Source organism: Vipera ursinii, assembly GCF_947247035.1.
Source record: "Vipera ursinii genome assembly, chromosome: 9".
Classification (NCBI taxonomy): Eukaryota; Metazoa; Chordata; class Lepidosauria; order Squamata; family Viperidae; genus Vipera; species Vipera ursinii.
The window spans coordinates 19518850-19541098 of NC_139523.1; the positions used below are offsets into that span (position 1 = coordinate 19518850).

At 42.5% G+C, this 22249-nt stretch overlaps 1 protein-coding gene across 5 annotated transcripts; it reads right to left on the reverse strand.

Annotated features, from left to right (window-relative positions):
* Positions 1-2521: 2521 nt before the first annotated feature.
* LOC310644319 (sialic acid-binding Ig-like lectin 5) lies at positions 2522-21332 on the reverse strand. 5 transcript variants are annotated; one of them, XR_014493269.1, is made up of 12 exons: positions 21218-21332; positions 16915-17087; positions 14681-15109; positions 12917-12970; positions 12346-12600; positions 9332-9397; positions 8960-9211; positions 8249-8572; positions 6824-6911; positions 6449-6482; positions 5204-5324; positions 2888-3023 (listed from the first exon to the last, which is right to left on the reverse strand). XR_014493269.1 is itself a non-coding variant. In XM_083369185.1 (11 exons), the coding sequence occupies exons 2-11, from the start codon at positions 17012-17014 to the stop codon at positions 2820-2822; spliced, it is 1893 nt and encodes a 630-aa protein (XP_083225311.1). In that variant the 5' UTR covers positions 17015-17087; positions 21218-21332; the 3' UTR covers positions 2522-2819. The 5 variants fall into 5 exon arrangements, 3 of the variants coding, with proteins under 3 accessions (XP_083225311.1, XP_083225312.1, XP_083225313.1); XM_083369185.1 differs by lacking the exon at positions 6449-6482 and having other exon boundaries at positions 2522-3023; XM_083369186.1 differs by lacking the exon at positions 6449-6482 and having other exon boundaries at positions 2522-3023; positions 21231-21329.
* Between the last annotated feature and the right edge of the window lie 917 nt (positions 21333-22249).

Consider the following 22249-nt stretch of genomic DNA (forward strand, 5'->3'; position numbering starts at 1 on the left):
CTTGGATGAGTTCTCCAAAGTGTAAGTGTTTTGTGCTCAGGGAAGCATAAAGAAAAAGTCTCAAAAAAACCCCAGTGTCTGAACCACACCCTTCCTCTACAATCCAGAAGCACCTTACTGCAGCCTGGACATACTGAAGACCCAGTGTGAAATAATGTAAACCAGCTCCTTAACTCAGCTTTCTTCACCTGGAAATGACTGGGTTTGTTCCGGCATGAGACTGCAAAAGATTACCCTGTTGAAAGCATTTTTCATCATCAACAGTGTCACAAGAGGAGCCTTATGCCAACTGACTAATATTTTTAAAAAGTTTCCTGCTAGGGCTGAGAATGCTGGCTGTGTAAGCTTGGTCATTGTTCGTTAAGAAAATACTCACTTTTTGAAGGTACAGGTTGCAAGGAGATGATTGACACTGAAACTCCAAAGGTATTTTGGAATGGAATCAAAGCTCTACGCTCCTGTTATCAATGTTGACTCTACACTCAATGTTGACTCTGCCCTCTTAGGAGACTGGAGGCTAAAACATATAAAGAACGATTGCTGGATTTTGGGTGTGCCTAGTTTAATGAAAAAAGGGATGCAGTGGCTCAGTGGGTTAGGATGCTGAGCTTGTCGATCAGAAGGTTGGCAGTTTGGCGGATCGAATCCTAAGTGCCGCATAACAGAGTGAGCGCCTGTTACTCATCCCAGCTTCTGCCAACCTAGCAGTTTGAAAGCACGTAAAAATGCAAGTAGAAAAATAGGAATCACTACGGTGGGAAGGTAACAGCGTTCCATGCGCCTTTGGCGTCTAGTCATGCTGGCCACATGACCACGGAGACGTCCTCGGACAAGCACTGGCTCTTTGGCTTTGAAACGGAGATGAGCACTGGCCCCTAGAGTCGGAAACGCATGTGCAGGGGAACCTTTATCTTTAGTTTAATGAAGAGAAGGACGAGGGGTGACAGGATAGCAGTGTTCTAATATCTCAGGGGTTGCCACAAAGAAGAGGAAGTCAAGCTATTCTCCAAAGCACCGGAAGGTGGGACAAGAAGCAATGGATGAAAACTAACCAAAGAGAGAAGCAACCTAGAACTAAGGAGAAATTTCCTATTAGAACAATTAACCAGTGGAACAACCTGTCTATAGGGAAAGTCACAAATGGAAGATTTTCCACAAAAAAATGGCCCTTCATTCATTGCATCATCTTTAGAATCCATTTTGCTCAAGGGCAAAAAAATTAGTGGCAGTGGGAACTTCCAACTTCTTGATGGTTCAAATATGGCTGACCGCCCTCCAGGGACTGGCAAAAGGACTGGACCATTCAGCCTCTGGAGGAGAGGGTTCTATGCCAACTCACCATGGCCAATTTCTCCAATATCAGTCTTCCAATATCTCAGGAGCTGCCACAAAGAAGAGGCAGCCAAGCTATTCTCCAAAGCGCCTGAAGGCAGGACAAGAAGCAACGGATGGAAACTAGTCAAGGAGAGAAGCAACCTGGAACTAAGGAGAAACTTCCTGACAGTTAGAACAATTAACCAGTGGAACAACCTGCCTCCAGAAGTGGTGAATGCTCCAACACTGGAAGTTTTCAAGAGGAGACTGGACAGCCACTTGTCTGAAATGGTATAGGGTTTCCTGCCTGAGCAGTGGGTTGGACTAGATGACCTCCAAGGTCCCTTCCAACTATTATTATTATTATTATTATTATTATTATTATTATTATTATTATTATTATTATTATTATTATTATTATTATTATTATTATTATTATTATTAACACACCATGGGACAACTTACTACGGGACAATTTGACACTGTATTACTCATTTCATTCAGCTACTTTTATTATTTGTGACCATGTTTTTGTCAAAATGGTTGTCACGCTTGTATTTCTGGGTGGACTTTCTTTATTATTATTGGTCACCATTCCACTGAAATTCATTTAACTTTTGTATTTGTTGAATAGTCCTGCAGCAAGTTCTCCCAAAGCGAGTTGGTCGTGGAATTTTCTGTGACATGTTGTCCATGGGCAAGTTGGTCAGGGTGAGATGGCCGCAGCGAGAGGGCCAGGGTGAGTTGTGCTGTTCCACTGGAGGGCTAGGGTGTGATCAATCTACTTGATCTCCAGTGGCTAAAGGAGGGGGCCAGTCTACTGAAACTTTGGTTAAGAGCACAACGGTGCAGCAGCACTGAAGTGACCATGAATTTGCCAATTTTTAATCCTTACAGAAGTCCTGGATCCTGGATTTTGGACCCATTCTGTAAGTTCGGCCGTTTGAGGTACCTTGGTTACAAAATCGTTGTTCTGCAATGCACCGTTTCACCCAATTGAAATATGTAGACAGAGAGACACAAATGTTTTAGTAGTATGTATGTGTGTGTGTGTGTGTGAATTATTGCAGTTTTAATCAAGTAGCCTTATCCTCATTACATCTGGCATTTCTTAAGAATGATTGATTAACTATGAATCAAGTCAGTGTCAGTTCTTAGCAACCCTATAGATAAACGTTCTCTGGAATGGTCCTTAGGTAGCCCCATTGCCACTATAACCGAGTCCATTCCCCCCCCCTTGCTGCTTTTCACCCTCTTCTTCTCTTTCCCTCCCCTTTTCCCAGCATTACACCTTCTTCGGAGAGCTGGGTCTTCTTATAAGGTGTCTGAAATAGATCATCTGAGCCTGGTTACTGGTGCCTTGCATGATGACTCCGAGCTGATTTGTTTGATGCTTTATTTCTTGGCTATCCACAGCATCTTCAGGAGCCCAGCACTGAAGTTCAAAAACGTCAATCCTCTTTCTCTCCTGCTTCCACAAAAGCCAACGCTCACTTCCAAGGACTTTAATTTCTGTGGACCGCTGAATACTCCACATTGTCATATCTTAAGACTGGAACGTCTTTATTTTTCGGCTTGAACTCTAGGGCAGCATACTGCAATTCATCTGGCTCTGTTCTCCTTGGGCTTGGAACAGTGGAGACCTGGGGTCGTTTTGGCTTCCTTTCTCCAGCAGCTTTCGGCTTATTGACCAGGGATAATCTCAGACCCTGAAAGAAAGGAACAATGTTCTTGGAGAAAGGGGGGAAAAGCCCTCATTTTCTTTCCTTGTTCTCACCTTATTTTCTAAGCGATTGTTGGGCACAAACAGCCAAGAGATAGGAGGGAAATTTGCCAGTTACTAACTTATCTTATAAGCAGCAGCTCAGTCCAGGCTGCAAAGCGAGATTCAGAATGTTCAAAGACACTCAGCCTTAATCAACTTATTAATGAACAAGGGCTTAAAGTTTTCGCTAATCCCTGCATTAAAAGTATGTTTAGAAGTGTTGTGTGGTTCAGGAAGGGTGTGTAACTACGCTCAGCGTTGCTTGAGAAGCACTGCATGGGTCAGGGAGGGTATGCTAGAAGTGCTGAGCAGATCAAGGAGGATGAATGGGGGTGTGCGGGGGTACGGTGGGATGTATGGGAATGCATGAGAGGTGCCACACAGATCAGGGAGGGGTGCAGGGGTGCACAAAAGGTGCTACAGGAGTTGGGAGTGCACAAGAGGGGCTATGTAATTGAGGAGGGTGTGTGGCCATGCACAAAAGGAGCCACTTCACTTGGGGAAGGTGTGTGGGGTACACAAGTGGCTGATGTATCATGAGCTCAGAGGGACTGAGGAGGGTGAGTGAGTGGGGGACACTTACCTCAGTGAAATGTGGCCTTCCCTACTGGCTTCCCCATTGACTTTCTGGGGAAGCCAGCAGAGAAAGCTGCAAAGGGTGTTCACATGATCTCAGGGTGTTTGGCAATGAGTCATTAAGTGCAAACAGGTTGCTAAGCAACCAGGATGCTTAGCACATGATCACAAGGGTGCTGGGACAAGCCATACTTCAGATGACCAGTTGTAACTATCATTTGTTCAGCAATGCTGTAACTTCAAACAGTCGCTGAGCAAATAGCTGTAATTCGAGGACTACCTGTATTCTTATTCTCCGTTCCTGAGATTGGCGTGATGGCAGAATATTTAAGATGACAGCGGGGGAAAAAACTGCACTTGACTCATTGACATATGACACACAGAAGCGTTAATGCCTCAGTTTCCTCAAGGTTGGGTTAACTTAGGCCCTGGTCAACATTTGGGGTTGACCAGAGCCTAAAGAGGTTAGAACTGAAAAGGAGTTAGATTTTGTTTTTAAGAAATAGGTTTCTTTTTCTTTTAATTAGATTATTACAAGCCTGGCGGCATTTACAAAAATTGTTTAGATTTTTTTTAAAAATACCAGGAATCTATCTGATTTCAGAAAAAGCCTGATGGTTTCTAAAAGACTGGTCTTGCTGATCTCTGCTTTAGTTATTTGGGGACTTTTTTTCAATACATTGGCTTTTTAATGTATCTTTTCACAAGGCTCTTTTCACCAATGTAAAGGTTCCTTACAAATGGAGTAAAGATCATAAATTCTTCTGGCAAGCTACATTTAAGGAAGGATTACAGCTTGACCAGAAAAACATGCCAGGTTGGCTTTTGATGAAAGGATTACAACAACAATGTGTTGTTAGCTTTTGAAAATCCCTGACTTAGGATCGTTTAGGACAGCGAGAACTGATTTGGTACGAACGGAAGAATAAAACCAGCCACAGAAATGAAAGGTGGCTTTTGTTAGGTTTGAATCTGACAGGATTCCTTGAGCAACCATTTTGCGTTCCTCATGTGGATCAGTAATTTGGAACAAAGTGCCAGAAGATGGCGATGAAATTCAGTTTAATAAACACCTCGATTCAACCAACCTGCTTTCTCTTGAGGACCTGTAAACTGCACAGGTCAGAAAGAAGGCTGAGAAAATATTTACAGACCATTCACATCTTGGACATCAACTCCTTCCCCTCAGGGCATCGCATGCCAAAACAACTAGACACAGGGATAGCTTTTTCCCTCATGCTATCGCTCGCTGAACACCTAATCCCCACAGTACTGTCTTATGTCTATTTACCCATGTAGTACGGCTGTATTACTTTTACCCTTCTCATCTGTTCCACTATCTTCTCTTATTGGTATCACTATTATGATTATTATTACTTTGTTGTTTTTGCATGTACACTGAGAGCTTATACACCAGAGACAAATCCCTTGTGTGTCTATCACACTTGGCCAATAAAGTATTCTGTTCTTTTCTGTTCTAATTTAGTCTGAACTCACTACTTCCTTCATTCTCCAGATGAGGAGAGCAAAATTACATGTGAAACCTACCGTTGGGAAAATGTTGCTGTAGATTTGACTAGAATTCTTGGGTTTCTCATGAGGTTCTCTTTCAAAAGAGGTTCCTTTGACATGACCAGCTTTGGACAATGCTTTCTTCTGCTTGACGATCCTGGTAGCAAGTCAGTAGGACAATGTTAGGTTCTTACACTGTACATCTGTGGAGTCATAGAATGGATGGGACCTAGAAAATAATCTAATTCAGGGTTCCCCAAAGTGATCAATATTGACCCCAAAGGCTGATGAGATTATCCAAAGGGTAATCAACACTACTTTAACTAACAGTACTATAGGACTATCCAAGAGATTGTTGCTATTATTTTTGTATATTTATTACATTATTGTCATATAATAAATGTTTGGGGGCTAATGAGCAATTAGAAACTTCATCAAAGAGTTTAAAGGCTCTTGATGTAGCCCAATATCTACTATTAGAGGAATCCACTAGTACAGCAATAGTTATTTCAGAAATGAAGCCACAATCTTCTCTATTTTTTTTCTCCTAAAACTGATCTCTTAATCCCTAGCTTTTTGCTTGTGTCAATTCCCTAATCAATTACATCCATCATTTTTCCATCTCTTTCTCTTATTAATGATGCATTTCCTCCCCACAACAATGCAACACTCCATTTAATTGAAATCGTAATCAAATTGGGTTGGGGGCTTGTGTCTTTATACACACTATATAAATACTAAGGATTCATATAGTGTCACCATAGTAGGATGAATCATACTTTGGCTCTTCCCAAATGTAACAATGGCAGATGGATAGTTTAGGCTGAATATCTGGAGTCAAGCAGAAAGTTTCCTTCACTAATGTGTGTGTGTGTGTGTGTGTGTGTGTGTGCGCACACACACACACACACACACACACAAACACACTTGGGAGTAGCTTAGTGACAGTAATCAAACAAGCAATTTGTTTTCAAACAAATTCTGCCCCTTTATCCGGTATTCTTCTAATCCTAGAGAAGCTGCTACTTTGAGATCTGTCTAAAGTAGACCCATTAAAATTAGTGACAGATGTCATTTATTCTACTGGATCTATTCCATGCATGAAAAGTTGTGGATCTTTAAAATTTAATGTGGCTTATTAAAGCAGCTGTGTGACAAAGCCTGAAAGAGTGGCTGCTTTAAAGAGATGCTGTACCAGTGCTGCTGCGTAATCTGAAACACTTCATCTGAATCTTTTTTAAGCATAGAATAAACACACATATATTGCTACACAGTCTCTACCTTTTTTCCTTGTTTCCATCCCTTTTTCGTCTTTCTGCAGTCAAATATCCCATAGAGAACGATATTTAGTATGTTGGCCCAGTTCTTCATTGTTGTTGACAACAGAACAATTAACAGACTGTTCAGCATTGTAACTCTGCTGAAATATACTAGGTCTAGAGCATAATGATTGTCATAATGATGCTTCTGAATTTCACCATTTACGTGTTGAAAACCTAGAATCTGGAATGGGGGACCAGGGCAGGATCGATAAAATCTGCAATGGGCTGGCTATGATTAACTTATAGTGAGTTTTATAGATTGATACAAGTTATTGGTCAGAGTGTGATTTTTTATCAATTCTACTCAAACATAATGACCTGGAGAGAAACTCACCTGATCAGGAATAAACACACCATGAAGATTCCAGCTCCCAGAAAAATTCCACAGAACCCAGCAATGAACAAAGCCTTATTAGATCTTCCTGCAACAATAAACCAAGAGCTCTGGAGAAAACCAAAAAATAGTTTCTTCTGGTCATGGTTTGGTAAGAGATTTTGGGAAAGTCTAATTCCCAAGACTATACTGCATGGAGATAGAGGGAGACCTCTGTTCCCAAGACTATAGAGCAGGGATCTCCAAAGTTGGCCCTTTTATGACTTGTGGACTTCAGCTCCCAGAATTCCTCAGCCAGGCACGCTGGCTGAGGAATTCTGGGAGTTGAAGTCCACAAGTCATAAAAGGGCTAAGTTTGAAGATCCCCGCTATGGAGAATCAGCAAGATGGTCTTGAAGGAAACAGATAAGAATCCGTACGGATAGTTCTTGATGTACAGCCATCCATTTAGGGACTTTTCTAAGTTATAATGGCACTGAAAAGAGTGACTTACAACTGATCCCCATCCTTATGACCATCGGGCCCTTTTCTATGGTCACATGATCAAAATCCGGGCACTTGGTAACCAGCAGGTGTTGATGATGACTGTAGGATCCCAACGTCATGTGCTTGTCATATGCAACCTTCCCAGCTGGCTTCTGACAAGCAAAATCAATGATGGGGGCGGAGCCAAATTTGCTGAACAATTGTGTGATAAGCTTAACTGCAGTGATTTGCTTAATACCTCTGGCAAAAATGGTTGTTAAAATCAGGTGAAACTCACTTAACAACCCTGTTGCCTAGTAACAGAAGTTCGGATCCCCAGTTGTAGTTGTAAGTCAAGAGGCGTCTGAGGGGTCCTTGGTGCTCTCTGAGCTTGCTTGTTTTCTTGCGGATGTGTCGTGACCCTAACTAGGTAACATCATCATCAGTGCTAGATGATGTTACCTAGTTAGGGTCATGAAATGTCTGCAAGAAAACAAGCAAGCTCAGAGAGAGCACCAAGGACCCCTCATTTCAAGCCTGAGCTACAAATAATTCTCCTTCAAGGAGTACCAGTAGCAGAAATTTGCCAGCCTAAAATGACCTCCCCCTTCTCTTACATTTACTCTCCTAAAAATCACGGAGGGTCCTTTCTGAAATGTCTTCACCCTTCCTTGAAAGTCATATTTCATTTATCAGACTATTGTCTAGGCCAGGGGTAGGCAACCTCGGCTCTCTTATGACTCATGGACTTCAACTCCCAGAATTCCTGAGCCAGCCATGCTGAGGGGAAAGGGAGAGGCTTCCATGCTGAGCTATGCTGGCTCAGGAATTCTGGGAATTGAAGTCCACGAGTCATAAAAGAGCCGAGGTTGCCCATCCCTGGCCTAGGCTGTGGGTTTTCCTCCTTCCCCCGAGGATAATTCCCACGTATCCTTACACGCGCCTGGTGGAGTTCCTTACCTGTGGACGATTCTGAAGTTGGGTCTGCCTTGGCACTCAACAGGAATTGCATGGTTTGGATTCCATAAGAATTGCTCCCTATGCAGATAATATTATGAGCTCTATCCAGGCTGCCAGTCCAGTTTAATGTACTGGTGACTTCATTCTTCTGGGTTAAAGCTTGGACTCTCTGGTTTCCTCTTGTCCTGGTTATCCTCTCCCCATCCACTTCCCACTCGATCTGGGGGGGTGGTTTAGCATGCAGGGTACAGCTACACAGGAAGCCACTGTCGTGATAATAACAGGTTGTATTTTTCTGGGGGCTTCTGCTGACTTTGGGGGCATCTGGAAAAAAACAAAAACAAAAGAGCCATGTAGTTCAAAGGTCTTTAATTTAGTTAAGACTTTCATTTCTCTACATGAAAAGAAAAAAGGTGCCACATTGTTTTTTTTCCAAACCTAGGGCTGCCATAGTGATAAAAGCATCATTCATAAGAGTCTCGCTCTCCTATTATAGGCCCTTCAGATCTCATTTCACCTCCCTCATTATGAACGTCCTAGTTGGCTTGTGGTATCCAGGAATCTCTCTCATATTCTTTCTCCCTTCCACAGAATGGATCCTTGGTGGGTTTTCTGCCAAGGATGAGCAATGTCCTATAGCTCAAGATGTCAACAGCTTTAATATCTTCCCTCCAGAAGGAAGTGCCTTCTAGAGCATCGTGGTTCACTCACATGTCACATAGAGCCGGAAGGTCCCATTAACAAAGCCAATCGAGTTTGTGACTTTGCACATATATACACACTCGTCTTCAACTGTCAGATTGGTTAGTCTCAACTGGTTTTCTGGAGAGTTCTGCAAATGGCTGTCGCCTTTCATCCAACTCGCTCTGCCTGGAGGATTGCTATCTGCTTTGCAGAATATCTCCAGCAAGTCACCTTCTTGGGCTGTCAACTCAGAGCCAATGGCCAGCTCCCCGGAGCAACCTGAAACCAGAGTAAAGCATCCATCATTTCCATGAAAGAGCTAGAGAGCCTTGATCAAGCCAGCCACTGGCCTCCTTCAGAAAACAGAGGAGTCCTGCTCATAGTCGCACCCTAAGGTACCTTGGGTGAGTATGGAGCCTCTCCTGTGAGTTTGGGAGGTCTTGAAAATCAGCATCCTTGGACGATCTGAAGAAAAACAACAACAACAACACATCAAGCTCCATGAGAGAAAAAGTTTTGTGGAGAAGAAAGATAAAACCTCTGGCCTGCAAGACAGGGCATCTTAAAGATTGCATCTGGTCACTAGATGACAGGTGTGATGAAGTGAGGGGTTGCACTTTCTCTAGCCAAAGGCTAAAGAGCCAAATTTTCATGGCTTTTCAGTGACAGAAGGAGGAGTCCGAAGTTCAAAATAAAGGATCCAAGGTGTGTGGATTCTGTACTCTTCAGCCCAGGGGTATAGGACAATTGGCCATAGCCACATGTTGTAGACACTTCACCACGGCCTCAGGGGGTTAGCTAGGGTAGGGGGGCAGGAAGTGGCTACAACAATATGGCTGCGGCCAATTGTCCCATTCCGTCAGCCTAGCACCCCGACAATCAAGTACACATTTATGAGTTAAAAAGGTAAAGGTTCCCCCGCACATGTGTGCTAGTCATTTCCGACTCTAGGGGCCGGTGCTCATCTCCGTTTCAAAGCCGAAGAGCCAGCACTTGTCCGAGGACGTCTCCGTGGTCATGTGGCCGGCATGACTAGACGCCAAAGGCGCACGGAACGCTGTTACCTTCCCACCGGAGTGTTCCCTATTTTTCTACTTGCATTTTTTACGTGCTTTCGAACTGCTAGGTTGGCAGAAGCGGGGACGAGTAACATTTATGAGTTACTGACTCACAAATTACTGATATTTCCCGCATTGTGTATTGTATACGTTTTCTGAATGGGACATCGTGTATTCTTTTCACATCGTTATTTGCAGGAGGGAAAGGAGGAAAGAGAATTATGTAGAATAATTTCTAATTTAAACTTCCTTTGGGCATTCTGAGAATCTAGATTTGCTTTGTTGTTGTTGTTGTTATTGTTGTTGTTTTAGGAGTAAAAAAGTGGCAACTCCTAGAGAAACAAGCCGGTATCAGATTTTGCATCCTTACAGCAATTCTACAGAAGCAGCTGCACAACCCATAGCATTTCAATACAATTTTTACTGAGTAAGAATTTTTTTTAATCTGCTTTTAGGGGGAAAATAATCTTCATTTTCCCTGAGGCAGCCTTTTCTAATCTTGTATCTCTCCCAGTACTTTGGGTTATAATTTCCATCATCCCCAGCCTTCAAGACAGAATAGAATAGATTGATAAAGATGTCTCTCCAAAGCGAAGCACACCAAAAGCTGAAAGAAAAGGGTTTGAAGCAGGAGATCAGAGAAATGTATTCGGCCAGTGGATCCAGCTTTCCTTGCTCAACTTTTCTTTTAGGAAATAGAACACCACAACCATATTCCTTTTCTCAGTGCTTTTTTTGTAAAAGAAAAAGGTGCCAGAACTCACACATCTCATACAACCCGCCTTGCCTACCCTACAAGGTTCCATCCAAAAAAGGTGCCGGAACTCCGTTCTGAGCGTTCTATGAGAAAAAAAGCCCTGCCTTTTCTCAGTTTATACCATTGTAACTTCCCCTCAAAAGTGTGTAGCCTGTTCTTTTGTGCTAAAAGGGAGATGCAACTGAAATGTTTTTAAGAAAGGAAATTTGTAGTTTGAGCACTGCTGCTTATGGCAACTTTTGTAGAAGGCGCTGTTCCTTGTTAGCTCTTGTATAATTGTAAGGCAGCAGCTGTGGCTGACAAAGGATTAAGAGATATGGTACCATTAACTTGGTGCCATAAGGGATCTTCTTCAAGGGGCCACAAGAAGACCTTCTGCTATTTATAACGAAATAGCTTCCAATTATACACACAAGTCTAATCAAACCACTCTCTCAATTCCCCTTTTTTCTATAATCTGTTTTTTTCAAATCAAAACCACAAAATTATTTTCTTTCTTATGCAAAAACTATGAATACATACATGTATGTAGCAGATGACCAGGCTGAACCCAAGGGAGGGGTCAAACATGTTATAAGTCATGAGCCTTTGCATGCCCACAAGAGATCTAAATCCAGCCCACCCTGAATGATTTTCTTATCTCCCGCTCACTTCCCTTGACTGTTAGTAGCTCAGATTCTTGTAGAGAGCTTAAGCTTGCAATAAATCTTTATACTCATTTGAACTGCCGGAATCTCCTTGACTCCCGGGCGCTTGACAATGTACATGTTTTCTATTCTCTTTTTTTCCCTCTACCTACTATTCTTCCTTTTTCTTTTCTTTTGTTTTTCAAATTTATTGGCCACTCATCTCACCACAGGGTAACTCTGGGCAGCTTACAATATTAAATAAATAAATAAAACTATATAAATGAAATACTACAAAAGTATAAAAATACAAAATAAATAGCTAAAAGATGGGTAGGGAGGGAGTAGGATAAACAGGAAGGATCTGATATTAATCTATCAACCAGCCCACATGAAGACTCTTCTTTGAATCTTTAAACCAGCTGGCAGAGACAGATCTGTAGGGTCTTGCAGAAGGTCAGTAAGATGACCTCATTCCGAGGGTCAAGATGTCCCAGAATGCAAGCGCAATGGCAGAAACGGCTCTTCTAGACCACACCAGCCAGAACACCCTGACTGGTGGGGCCAGCAGTATGGCTCCTCTGCCAGCGCTGTTGGAGCAACCAATCCCAGTGAGATGAGACAGTCACTTAAGTAACCTGGATGGATGCCATGGGTCACATTTTCACATTTACTCTACTTTTTTTCTTTCTTTCTTTTTTTCTTTCTTTCTTATGAGCTAAACTCTTTTAATAAAAGCCTATTTAAAAGAAGAAGACCTTCTGATAGGCCACCTAGAATGATGGTCAACAGGCACTCACATCGACACTCACTTGTGGAGAGCCCCATTAATGGAAGATTCACCTGGGTAAGGATGTATTGACCATGTTCTGCTGCAGCAGATGAAGTGGGAGGGTTTGCTGGGTCACTGTAAGTCAAGCTACAGTGGATGAGTGTTTTCAGCTATATAACCCAACAACAAGTAAATCTTACATTGGACAATAACTTCCACCGTCGTCTTGACTGATCCGTACTGATTATTTGCCAGGCACTGATATTTTCCAGCATCCTCTGGTCCAATTTCACTCAGTTCAAAGTAATTCTTGGGTTGACCAATTGTCTTGTTCCCCTTCATCCAGGATAGGTTGGGAGTTGGTCTACCATCAGCAATACAGATCAGGTTGACAGTGGTTCTTTCCTGGGCTATCACACGGTTTAATCCCTCTTTCCTTTGCCATTCTGATGAGCCTGCAAGCATTTAGGAGCATCAAACAGGGAACTACCCAAAACTGCATATTGGAAGCCACCTCCCCAGATTTGGCATAATTTCAGAAAATCAAGATAACTGAATATTTTGTTGTTTGGTTTCATTCGTGAAATATATAATGCAAATGACCTTGACCTTGTAAGATGGGGGGAAGAGATGTTGCTTAGGGAATGATCAGATAAAACGGGGAGAGCTTTTCAAGCTTACAAGAACATTTGGGGAACAGAGCAGAGAGTCACCATTCTGGTACTAGGCTTGAAGTGAATCTGCAAAAACATCCACAATTTGAAATCTTACCATAGTGTCCCGAGTCCATCACGTTTACTGTGATATTGATTTTCTGGGGTGGTTCTGAAACGTAGGAAGAGGAAAAATGAGAGTTCCTTGCCCAGAAGGCACACAGGGCCAGCAAGCTCACGAAAGACAGAAAAACAGAAAGCTTTGACTACTGCGCGTATAAATATGAGATTACAATGTAATCAGCCTTGGTGGCTGCATTTTAGAGTCAGAGGTTGGAAATAAAGAATAAGTCAAGCTCAACTCCTGATGACATCAGAGAAATATGCATTTTCTAGGCAATGATACAGAAGAGGTTTTGCCAATGCAACCTTCATGAATGTTTTGTCAACTTTCTAATCTAAGCCCTGGGATTTTTTACTGGTCTCTTAATTCAGCACCAAACAGCTTCAACCCTTAGCTGTCTGAGATCAGTTAAGGTCAGCTGGATGCTATGGGCAAAGTGAAGAATGCTGTCCTCAAAATCAAAGGTAACACCTCTTTCACAGAGATTTTAAAGATGCTGGCTGGAACCTTCACACCACCCAGCTTCTTCCTAAAGTCTTACTTTCTTATATAGAAGAAGAGAGCCATGGTGGCACAGTGGTTACAATGCAGTATTGCAGGCTAACTCTGCCCACTGTCAGCAGTTCAAACTTCACTGGCTCAGGGTTCTCAGCCTTCCATTCTTCTGAGGACCCAGATTATTGGGGGCAATAGGCTGACTCTGTAAACCACTTAGTGTGGGCTATAAAGAACCGTGAAGTGGTATATAACTCTAAGTGCTATGGTTAATAGGTTCAATTCTGTGAGAATCAGGGTATGTAGGAAAGAGATTTGTGTTGTTGTTGTTGTTGTTTTCCTACTTGTTTTTTTCTGTTTTCCCATGTACCTTTTTGCACCATTGAATACTGTTTGGGCAATTTCTCAGACACTTCTTTTATTTGGGGGTCTTGTCCAGAGTGATCTATTTTAATACTTCCTTCACTTGGCTTGCCTTCTCTTCCTTCATAGTGATATCGCTAGCACCCCCTCTTTTTGTGCTAAGAAGCAGTGATCAATTTGTTGTTTTGACTGCATGGCATCCTGATGTCCTTCAAATATTGTGAACACAATTCCTGGTCAACACATGTGATAGGGGCTATAATCCAAAATATCTGGAAGGCATCAAGTAACATATCTCCCCTTTTAAAGCAAGGTTCTCCAAACTTGGCAACTTTAAGACCTGTGGATTTCAACTCTCAGAATTCCCCAGCTAGGTATGCTATGTTGGCTGGGGAAATCTGGGAGTTGAAGTCCACAGGTCTTAAAGTTGCCAAGATTGGGGACCCCCGCTTTACAGCAGCAAAGGGGACCTCAACCACAGATTGCACTTTGGTACTTAATATTGGCAGGACATAATCTAATTCATTTCCTTTGCTGAGTCAACATTGGAAGATATTGGAAGGAGAGGAGGCAATTCTTTGCTCATCATTGTAGTTGCAGGCCTCCAAAGGAGTGGAGGGATAGAGGAAGAAAGTCCAAAAAGGCAAAATGGCGGGCACTGGAAGTGACTGAAGGTGCAATTTTTTATAACATGTTATGCACATGTAATGCACATGTAATGAAATGAGGCTTCAGTCACACAGTCACAGTTGCTATCTTGCTTGTGGTTTTTTTTTACCCAACGTATAGATATCTCCTAATAGCTCATCTCCTACTGGTAGATCTTTTCTGATCTCTTTATAATAGACAATAACAGTTCAGCAAAATGAATAAGTCATCCAACAATAGAAAACTGCTTACCTATCACATAAACACAAGGTGAAGTATGTCCCATTTCTTGGACAAAAGAAAATTTTAGTTGACCTTGACTTTTTCCCTCAATTCGCAAGTAGTATTGTCCTTCATCTTCTATCTGAGCCTCCGTGATGACAAGGGAGCAATTTCCTTTATTTGAATCTCCTAATAAATAAAAGCGATCCTTGGTTGAATGTTTGACTGTCTGGCTTTTGTCATTGGTAGCTACAGGCCTGCAGGCTAGAGAAACCAATGGAGAACAGGGGAATAATTGTGGCTGATATTTAATCCAGTAAGCATTTATACTCTCATGCTGCCGCAGGTGTTCCGATTTATAAGTGAACTGGCACGGAATATAAACAGCGAGACCACGTTGCACGGAGACAGAAGAAGGCACAGTGATACTATAATCCTTTGTTCCTTGACTTCTGATTCCTGATCCAAGAAAAACAAAACAAAATTAGTTTGGATACAGACAAAGCCTAAATGAAAGCACTGGAAAACCTCTTGAGGTTTTTTGTAGGACTAACTCATAAAGTGGAAAGCATCACAAGTAATCAAGCCCTCCAAAACATGAGGCCATATGTCCACTGTGCGCCCTCTCCACCACAACAGTGGGCTCCAGAGATTGAAAGAGAAGACGGCGTTCAGCAGCTAAGGGTCCTCTATGTTATGGCATTATTTGGCTATGTTGGCGAACAAGAACATTGTGCTGAACCATGGTGTACTTTTGGTGTTTGGGAATTGTACATAACAAAAACACAGCAATTGTCTATTGTTAAGCCAGGTTTAGAGTGATATGTCCACTACAGACATAGTGTCCAAGACAATAAATAATAGATGGAACTCTACAATGAAATGATTCTCTGTTGTTTAACAAGATGCAAGGGAAAAAATAATTGGACAGTTCCTTATAGGACAAAAAGGTGAACTTTGCCAATTGGTTGAACCATCTCAGCTGGAAGGGATAGACTGAATCAAGAGATGTGTAAAGACTGCAGCCAAAATAGCAATAGCAATAACACTTAGTGTCATGGTTCCGATAGATGAGACCAATTCAAGCAGAACTCTTAATAGTTTTCCTCTAAGAACATGTTTATTGGTTACAAAGTATCGGCACAGTCAAAAGTGAAACCCAGACTAAAGTCCCCTCCAAAAGAAACAGTAATACAAAGTTAAAATTCCCACCCCAAAACCTTTGCAATCAACTGCGTTTCCCAATAGAATAGTTTGGCAGGCTTTCTGACATTAGGCTCAACCCCCCAAGTTGAAGGAACAGAAATGACCTTGGTTCCCACAGGACAAAGAATTGTTTAGCATAAAATGTCTCATTCTTTCTCCCCCCCCCCAATCACGTGGCAACCGAAAACGAGCAAGATGTCTTCAGTCAGGTTCAATGCAGGTTTGACACTTAGACTTATATACCACTTCACAATGCTTTACAGCCCTCTTTAAGCAGTTTACAGAGTCAGCCTCTTGCTGCCAACAATCTGGGCCCTCATTTTACCCACCTCCAAAGGATGGAAGGCTGAGTCAACCTTGAGCCAGTGAGGACTGAACTGCTGGCAGCTGGCAATCAGCAGATGTAGCTGCAGTACTGCATTCTAACCCCTGTGCCACCAATGCAACCAACATTCAGCTGTTGGAAACTCATCTAAGAATTCTCTAGATCTCTCACTATCTTTATTTATAGATCTCCCTGTCTGGGAATAACTCATACAATGTTCTGTATCTGGTTACAGAGTTGGTTACACAGTTGGGGTTCCGTCTACAATATTGCTAGTTTCTCATTCTGCCTTATAGCCGTAATATTCTCTGGAGATCTCTCATCAAAGTCTAAACCAGGATCAGGCAACCTCGGCTCTTTTAGGACTTGTGGACTTCAACTCCCAGAATTCCTGAGTCAGCATGGCTGGTTCAGGAATTCTGGGTATTGAAGTCCACAAGTCATAAAAGAGCCAAGGTTGCCTATCCGTGGTCTAAACCAAAGCTGATTTTTCTTAGCTTCTCAAAACAGGCAAGTTGCTCCTGATCAACTTGGGCCCTAGTAAATAAATCAAATTTTGTAGAAATGTCATCAGTCTCCAGTATGAGAGTGGCAACCACTGCTCCAAAGGAAGCTGAAATCAAAGTAGAACAACCTTCTGTCCACCGGATATGTTGAACCCTATCATCCCCAATGTCAACCGGACAATATTTTTTAATTCCATATTTTTCTTACTTTAGTACATGCCACCTACCTTTGCAGAGAAGGGCCAAGATCATTGCCAAAGACAGAGACAGTCTCTTTTTCTTACAGGGAAGAAGCCTTATCCACCATGCACTCTCGTTTGCTGGCATCTTGTTTTACCTTGATATTTATGTGAAAGGAGGAGCTCTGTAGTAGGAAGAGAAGCCGTGTGATCTGGTGTGCCTGCAAGAAGCCAAAGAAATACATTGGCAATGGTCATAGAGATGCCTGGAGAACACGGAGAAGAAGTGCATCCAAAGGGCTTGGAGTATCTAGGAATAACTTGTTCAATTATCTTAAGCAGACCACCTTGTCACTTGAATGGGTTATCAATGCAGGGCTATGTTAACAGAATTCACCTGAAATCAATAAATCAGAATAAAGCCGGATGGAACCTTGGAGGTCTTTTACTCCAACTCTCTGCTCAAGCAGGAGACCCTATCCAGGGGTAGGCAACCTTGGCTCTTTTATGACTTGTGGACTTCAACTCCCAGAATTCCTGAGCCAGCATGGGGGAAACTATGGCCCCCCTCATGACTCGTGGACTTCAACTCCCATAATTCCTGAGCCAGCATGGGGAACTATGGCCCCCTCATGACTCATGGACTTCAACTCCCAGAATTCCTGAGCCAGCATGGGGGAACTACGGCCCCTTCATGACTCGTGGACTTCAACTCCCAGAATTCCTGAGCCAGCATGGCTCAGCATGGAAACCTCTCCCTTTCTCCTCAGCATGGCTGGCTCAGGAATTCTGGGAGTTGAAGTCCACGAGTCAGAAAAGAGTAAAGGTTGCCTACCCCTGGTCTAGACCATCTCAGATAGAGGGCTGTCCAGTCCTTTCTTAAAAACCTCCAGTGATTAAATATTTTGGAAGATAGATGAGTTAACGAGTGATTCTCTCTCTGATTCCAGGCTGAACAATCCCAAGAGTCACAATTATTAACCTTCAACATGATTATTATTTGACATATTTGTCTTTTAACATCATCCAAATCTGTTTTGCACAGTATTTGGGCATGCTTGGATACAAGTCTGTGGTCTACAGAAGAGGTAATATGTTCTTTTCTTTAAAAAAAATCTTAAGAAGAGATCTTACAGTAATTTAGTCAGTTAGGAAAGGGGAAAGTATTTTTATGGGAACCAAAATTACTCTTAATTACTTTAAAGTGTTAGTTTAGGATCGAGGGGGGGGGGAATTGTGAGGAAAAAGTAAAATAGACAGTGCAGCTTCTGTTTGGTTTCCCACTTCCTCTTAGCAGATTCTGATACTCTTCAAAACAACGGCTCCAGACAGGAAGGAGAGAGTTGGTTTGATTCAACAAAATACGGTAAACTGTCAACTTACTTCCTGAATTAGTTATATAGAGCTGCAGTGAAAATACCTCTGGCTGTTTTTTCAACGATCTCTTCTGATTTTATGAAAAAGGAACTACTGTTCCATGTTTTCCATGTTCTGTGTTTGCTCAAAGGAACACGTTTGGGTGAAGGTCTGGTAGGTATGGTGCACCATCTTCCGCTGACATTGACGTGTGGGCTAGCTGAAAGATATGTGAGTATCCTGTTTCTCATTGTACATTGTAGTGGGGAACATGTGATGGTACACTTAGAACTGGAGAGAGATTCACATTCCTAGTACCGTCACTGATTTTCTTGTGTAGTAAGGTAGGACAACGTACTTCTTCATACAGTAGCCATGGGGAATAGACTAAGAACTTGGGAAATAAGTTGAATATTGAAAAGGAAGACGATCCAGTTGCTGTGACTTCTGTAACTTTATGCTAACCTTTTGCAGTAGCCTCCTGGAAAGGAAACTCTGAAAGAATCCTTCTTTGAAGGTCAGGCCGCCTTCAAGAGCTTTCAGATCTGATGTCTCTTGACCTTCCCACTAAACCAGACATGTCAAACACAAGGCCCGGGGGCCGGATGCGGCCCGCAAAGTGGTTTCATGCGGCCCGCAAAGCCATCCTGGAAACAGTGAGGGAACGGCCCCCACTGCCTTGGCCCTGGCCTAGAGACCCTCCTTCTGCCAGAGACCCTCAGATCTGTCCCACTCCTGCCCGGGCCCCCATAGGCACCCTTGATGCCAACGATGTAGAGCTGGCCATGCACACCCAGTAGGCTATATACACTCTAGCCACGCCTACCCAGTAGGCCACGCCCACCCTGGCCATAACCAACCGGCCCCCTGAGGGCAACCGCAATACTGATGCGGCCCTCAATGAAATTGAGTTTGACACCCCTGCACTAAACCTAAGACAGAGGTGTATGATCTGAAGCTTCATGACTATCTACTGTGCATCAGAGAATTCCCAAAGTTGTTAGAGAACAACAGAATCAATGAACTTCCAATAAGTAATTGTAGAAAAAGTAGGAAGCCATTAAGAAAGAATTCTAGAACTGCTGGGTATCAAAAGCAAGTCCTATATCTAAGTGGGGGCATAGTAATCATATTTCTGTGCCTCTTTCTCCAGCCTGAGCTATATAGTAGCTTAGACAGACTCCCTTTGGGGTATAAGGCCTAGTTACCCTCTGTCCCTCATGTTAGCAATGGATTGTGTTAAGGTCTGGTTGCTTTTCCTTTTAAAGTAGGGGAACTAACATTGGCATGTCTTAAAGGAAGAAGCAATTCTTCCCATGGATTTCTTGTGCCCTTATCTCATTTATGAGATGACAGAGAGTTGTGTGAATGTTCTTGTTGTGATTCAGGGTCAGCCTGTGGGTTCGGCAGTTGGGTTGGACGACTCAGAGGAGGAGGAGGGGGGTGTTGAAGAGCTTGCTGAGGGGATTGGACAGCTTGATGAGAGCCCCCAGCCAGGCCCCTCTCATCTGGTCACGACGCAGACCCAGCTGTGTGAGCCTGACAGCATGGATGAAGATGACCCACAGCTGGCCCTGTTCAAGGACGCCCGACGCAGGAGGCAGTCAATCAGGAGTAAACAGAGGAAGGCAATGGGGAACCTCAGAAGGAGGCACAGAGAGGCCACGCCCTGAACTGTATTTAAGGGGAATGTGTGGGAGGGCTGGTTTGCTGAAGGCAACCGCTTGGATAGTTCCTGTTTCTTAAAGCTCCTGTTTCTTGGTTTGTGTCTTGTTCCGTTTGTTTTTGTAGCAATAAATTTGGCAGGCGTAATTCCAGCCTCTTGCCTTCTTGTAAAAGGGGTTGTCCCTGCTTTTGCTGCAGGGCCGGTAGCAGGCTGGTACAGAACAGTTCTTTCATTTTGTAGCTAGGCTTCAGCCTCCCTGCATTTTGGTTTAGTCCCCAAGGAAGAAGGAATTTCTCCATGGACTGTTTCTTGATTAGGAAACCAAACTAGGCAGAAAAAAATTCCAGAATGGAGACACAGATAATCAAATGCAGCAAAATCTGCATGCTCTTTAGCCTTGAAACAGCAAACACCAGCAAAATAACTCTTTGAGATATATATATATATATATATATATATATATATATATATATATATATATATATATATATATATATATATATATATATATATATATATATATATATATATATATATATATATATATATATATATATATATATATATATATATACATTGAAAGCATCCCTACAGCAACGTCAAAGAATCAAAAACTTCTTGCACTGTGAAGGAAAACATTAGAGGAATGAGAAGACAATTGCCACAGCCATCTTATTTTTATGCATGGCCCTACGGTTCTGCAATCCTGAGTTCTACTTCAAAGTGGAGTTAACTTCCAGATTGAGTTCTGGTTTACAAAAGAAAGCATTTCAAACCCAGTTTCAAGAGACAGTTAAGTGTAGTGGTTGTAAGACATGAGGCCAGATTGGAAGACTAACAATTCTATCCCTGCCAGTCGCTTTCTCTCAGTTCTGGGGGAAAGGAGCCTTGGTGGAGCAGTGGGCTAATGCCTCCTTAAGTAACACCAGCTGCCTGCAATTAGTGCAGGTTCGCATCCCACCAGGCTCAAGGTTGACTCAGCCTTCCATCCTTCCGAGGTAGGTGAAATGAGGACCCAGATTGTTGGGGGCAATTAAGCTGACTTTGTAATAATGCCGCTTGGGTGTGTGTGTGAAAGCCCTAATAGGAAGGCATATACATAGAATGAAGGCTACTGCTAAGCTTGTAAGCCGCCCTGAGTCTTCGGAGAAGGGCGGGATATAAATGGAATTTAAAAAAAAAACCACTCACATACACACACACACATTTTATCTCAAACCAGTATCAGGATTTATGTTCTGAATTATTCTGAGTCAAGAGTTATCCAGAGGATCAGCATTCGAATGAAAATACACCATGACTTTCCTCAGAAAAGTTACTTAAACTCACCACAAAACTATACCTTGGTTCCTTGTTCCAGATTTCTTTCCTTCTCCGGTGAGATCTTTTCTCCGTTATTGTGGCTAAATAATCTACTTTCTCTTCACATCACCACCCGTGCTTGCTGATTCTGCTGTGAGAAAGAGAACTGCAGGGAGATGTTTTCTGATATTAAAAGATAGTGGCATGCAGAAAAAGCAGAAGTGTGGAAAATGTGGGTGCAAGGGGAAGGGCATGGTATTTTCCTCAATTACAACAGGTCTTCAAGGGTCATTTGGGAGCAAAAGGTGGGACAGAATACCAGTTGCAACTTTTTATTTTTATTTTATTTATTTATACCCTGCCTTTATTATTGTTTTAGAAATAACTAACTCAAGGTGGTGATCACCGACAATATTCCTTCCTCCTATTTTCCCCACAAGAACAACTCTGTGAAGGTTGGGCTGAGAGATAGTGACTGGCCCAAGTTCACGCAGCTGATTTTCATGGCCAAGGAGGGACTAGAATTCATAGTCTCCTAGTGATTGACCCAAGATCACCCAGCAGGCTTTCATGGTCTAAGGTGGGACTAGAACTCACAATCTGCTGGTGATTGACCCAGCAGGCTTTCATAATCTAAGGCAGAACTAGAACTCGCAGTCTCCTGGTGATTGGCCAAAAGCCACTGGCAGGCTTTCATGCTTAAAATGAGACTAGAACTCACCATAACCTGGCTTCTAGCCTGATGCCTTAACCACTAGATTTTTTCCCCAGTTTTTCTTTTTTATCCATTTTTCACAACAGGAAAATGAGAGACAGGTTGCTTCAGATCTTGAGGAAAATAATCATCCTGATGAGCAGCCTACTGAGAAACATTCAGAAGCCCCCCCAAAAAAATCATGAGACAAAGCAGACAGGAGAGAATTCAAACTTGATGGATAGACCTTTAACATATAACTATTGGATTGGTCTGCTGTTAGGGAAGAATGCTGGAGGCATTAAATGAAGCTGGATATGGGTGGAAAATTCTAACTAAGAGATACAAATTTTGCCTTAACCTTT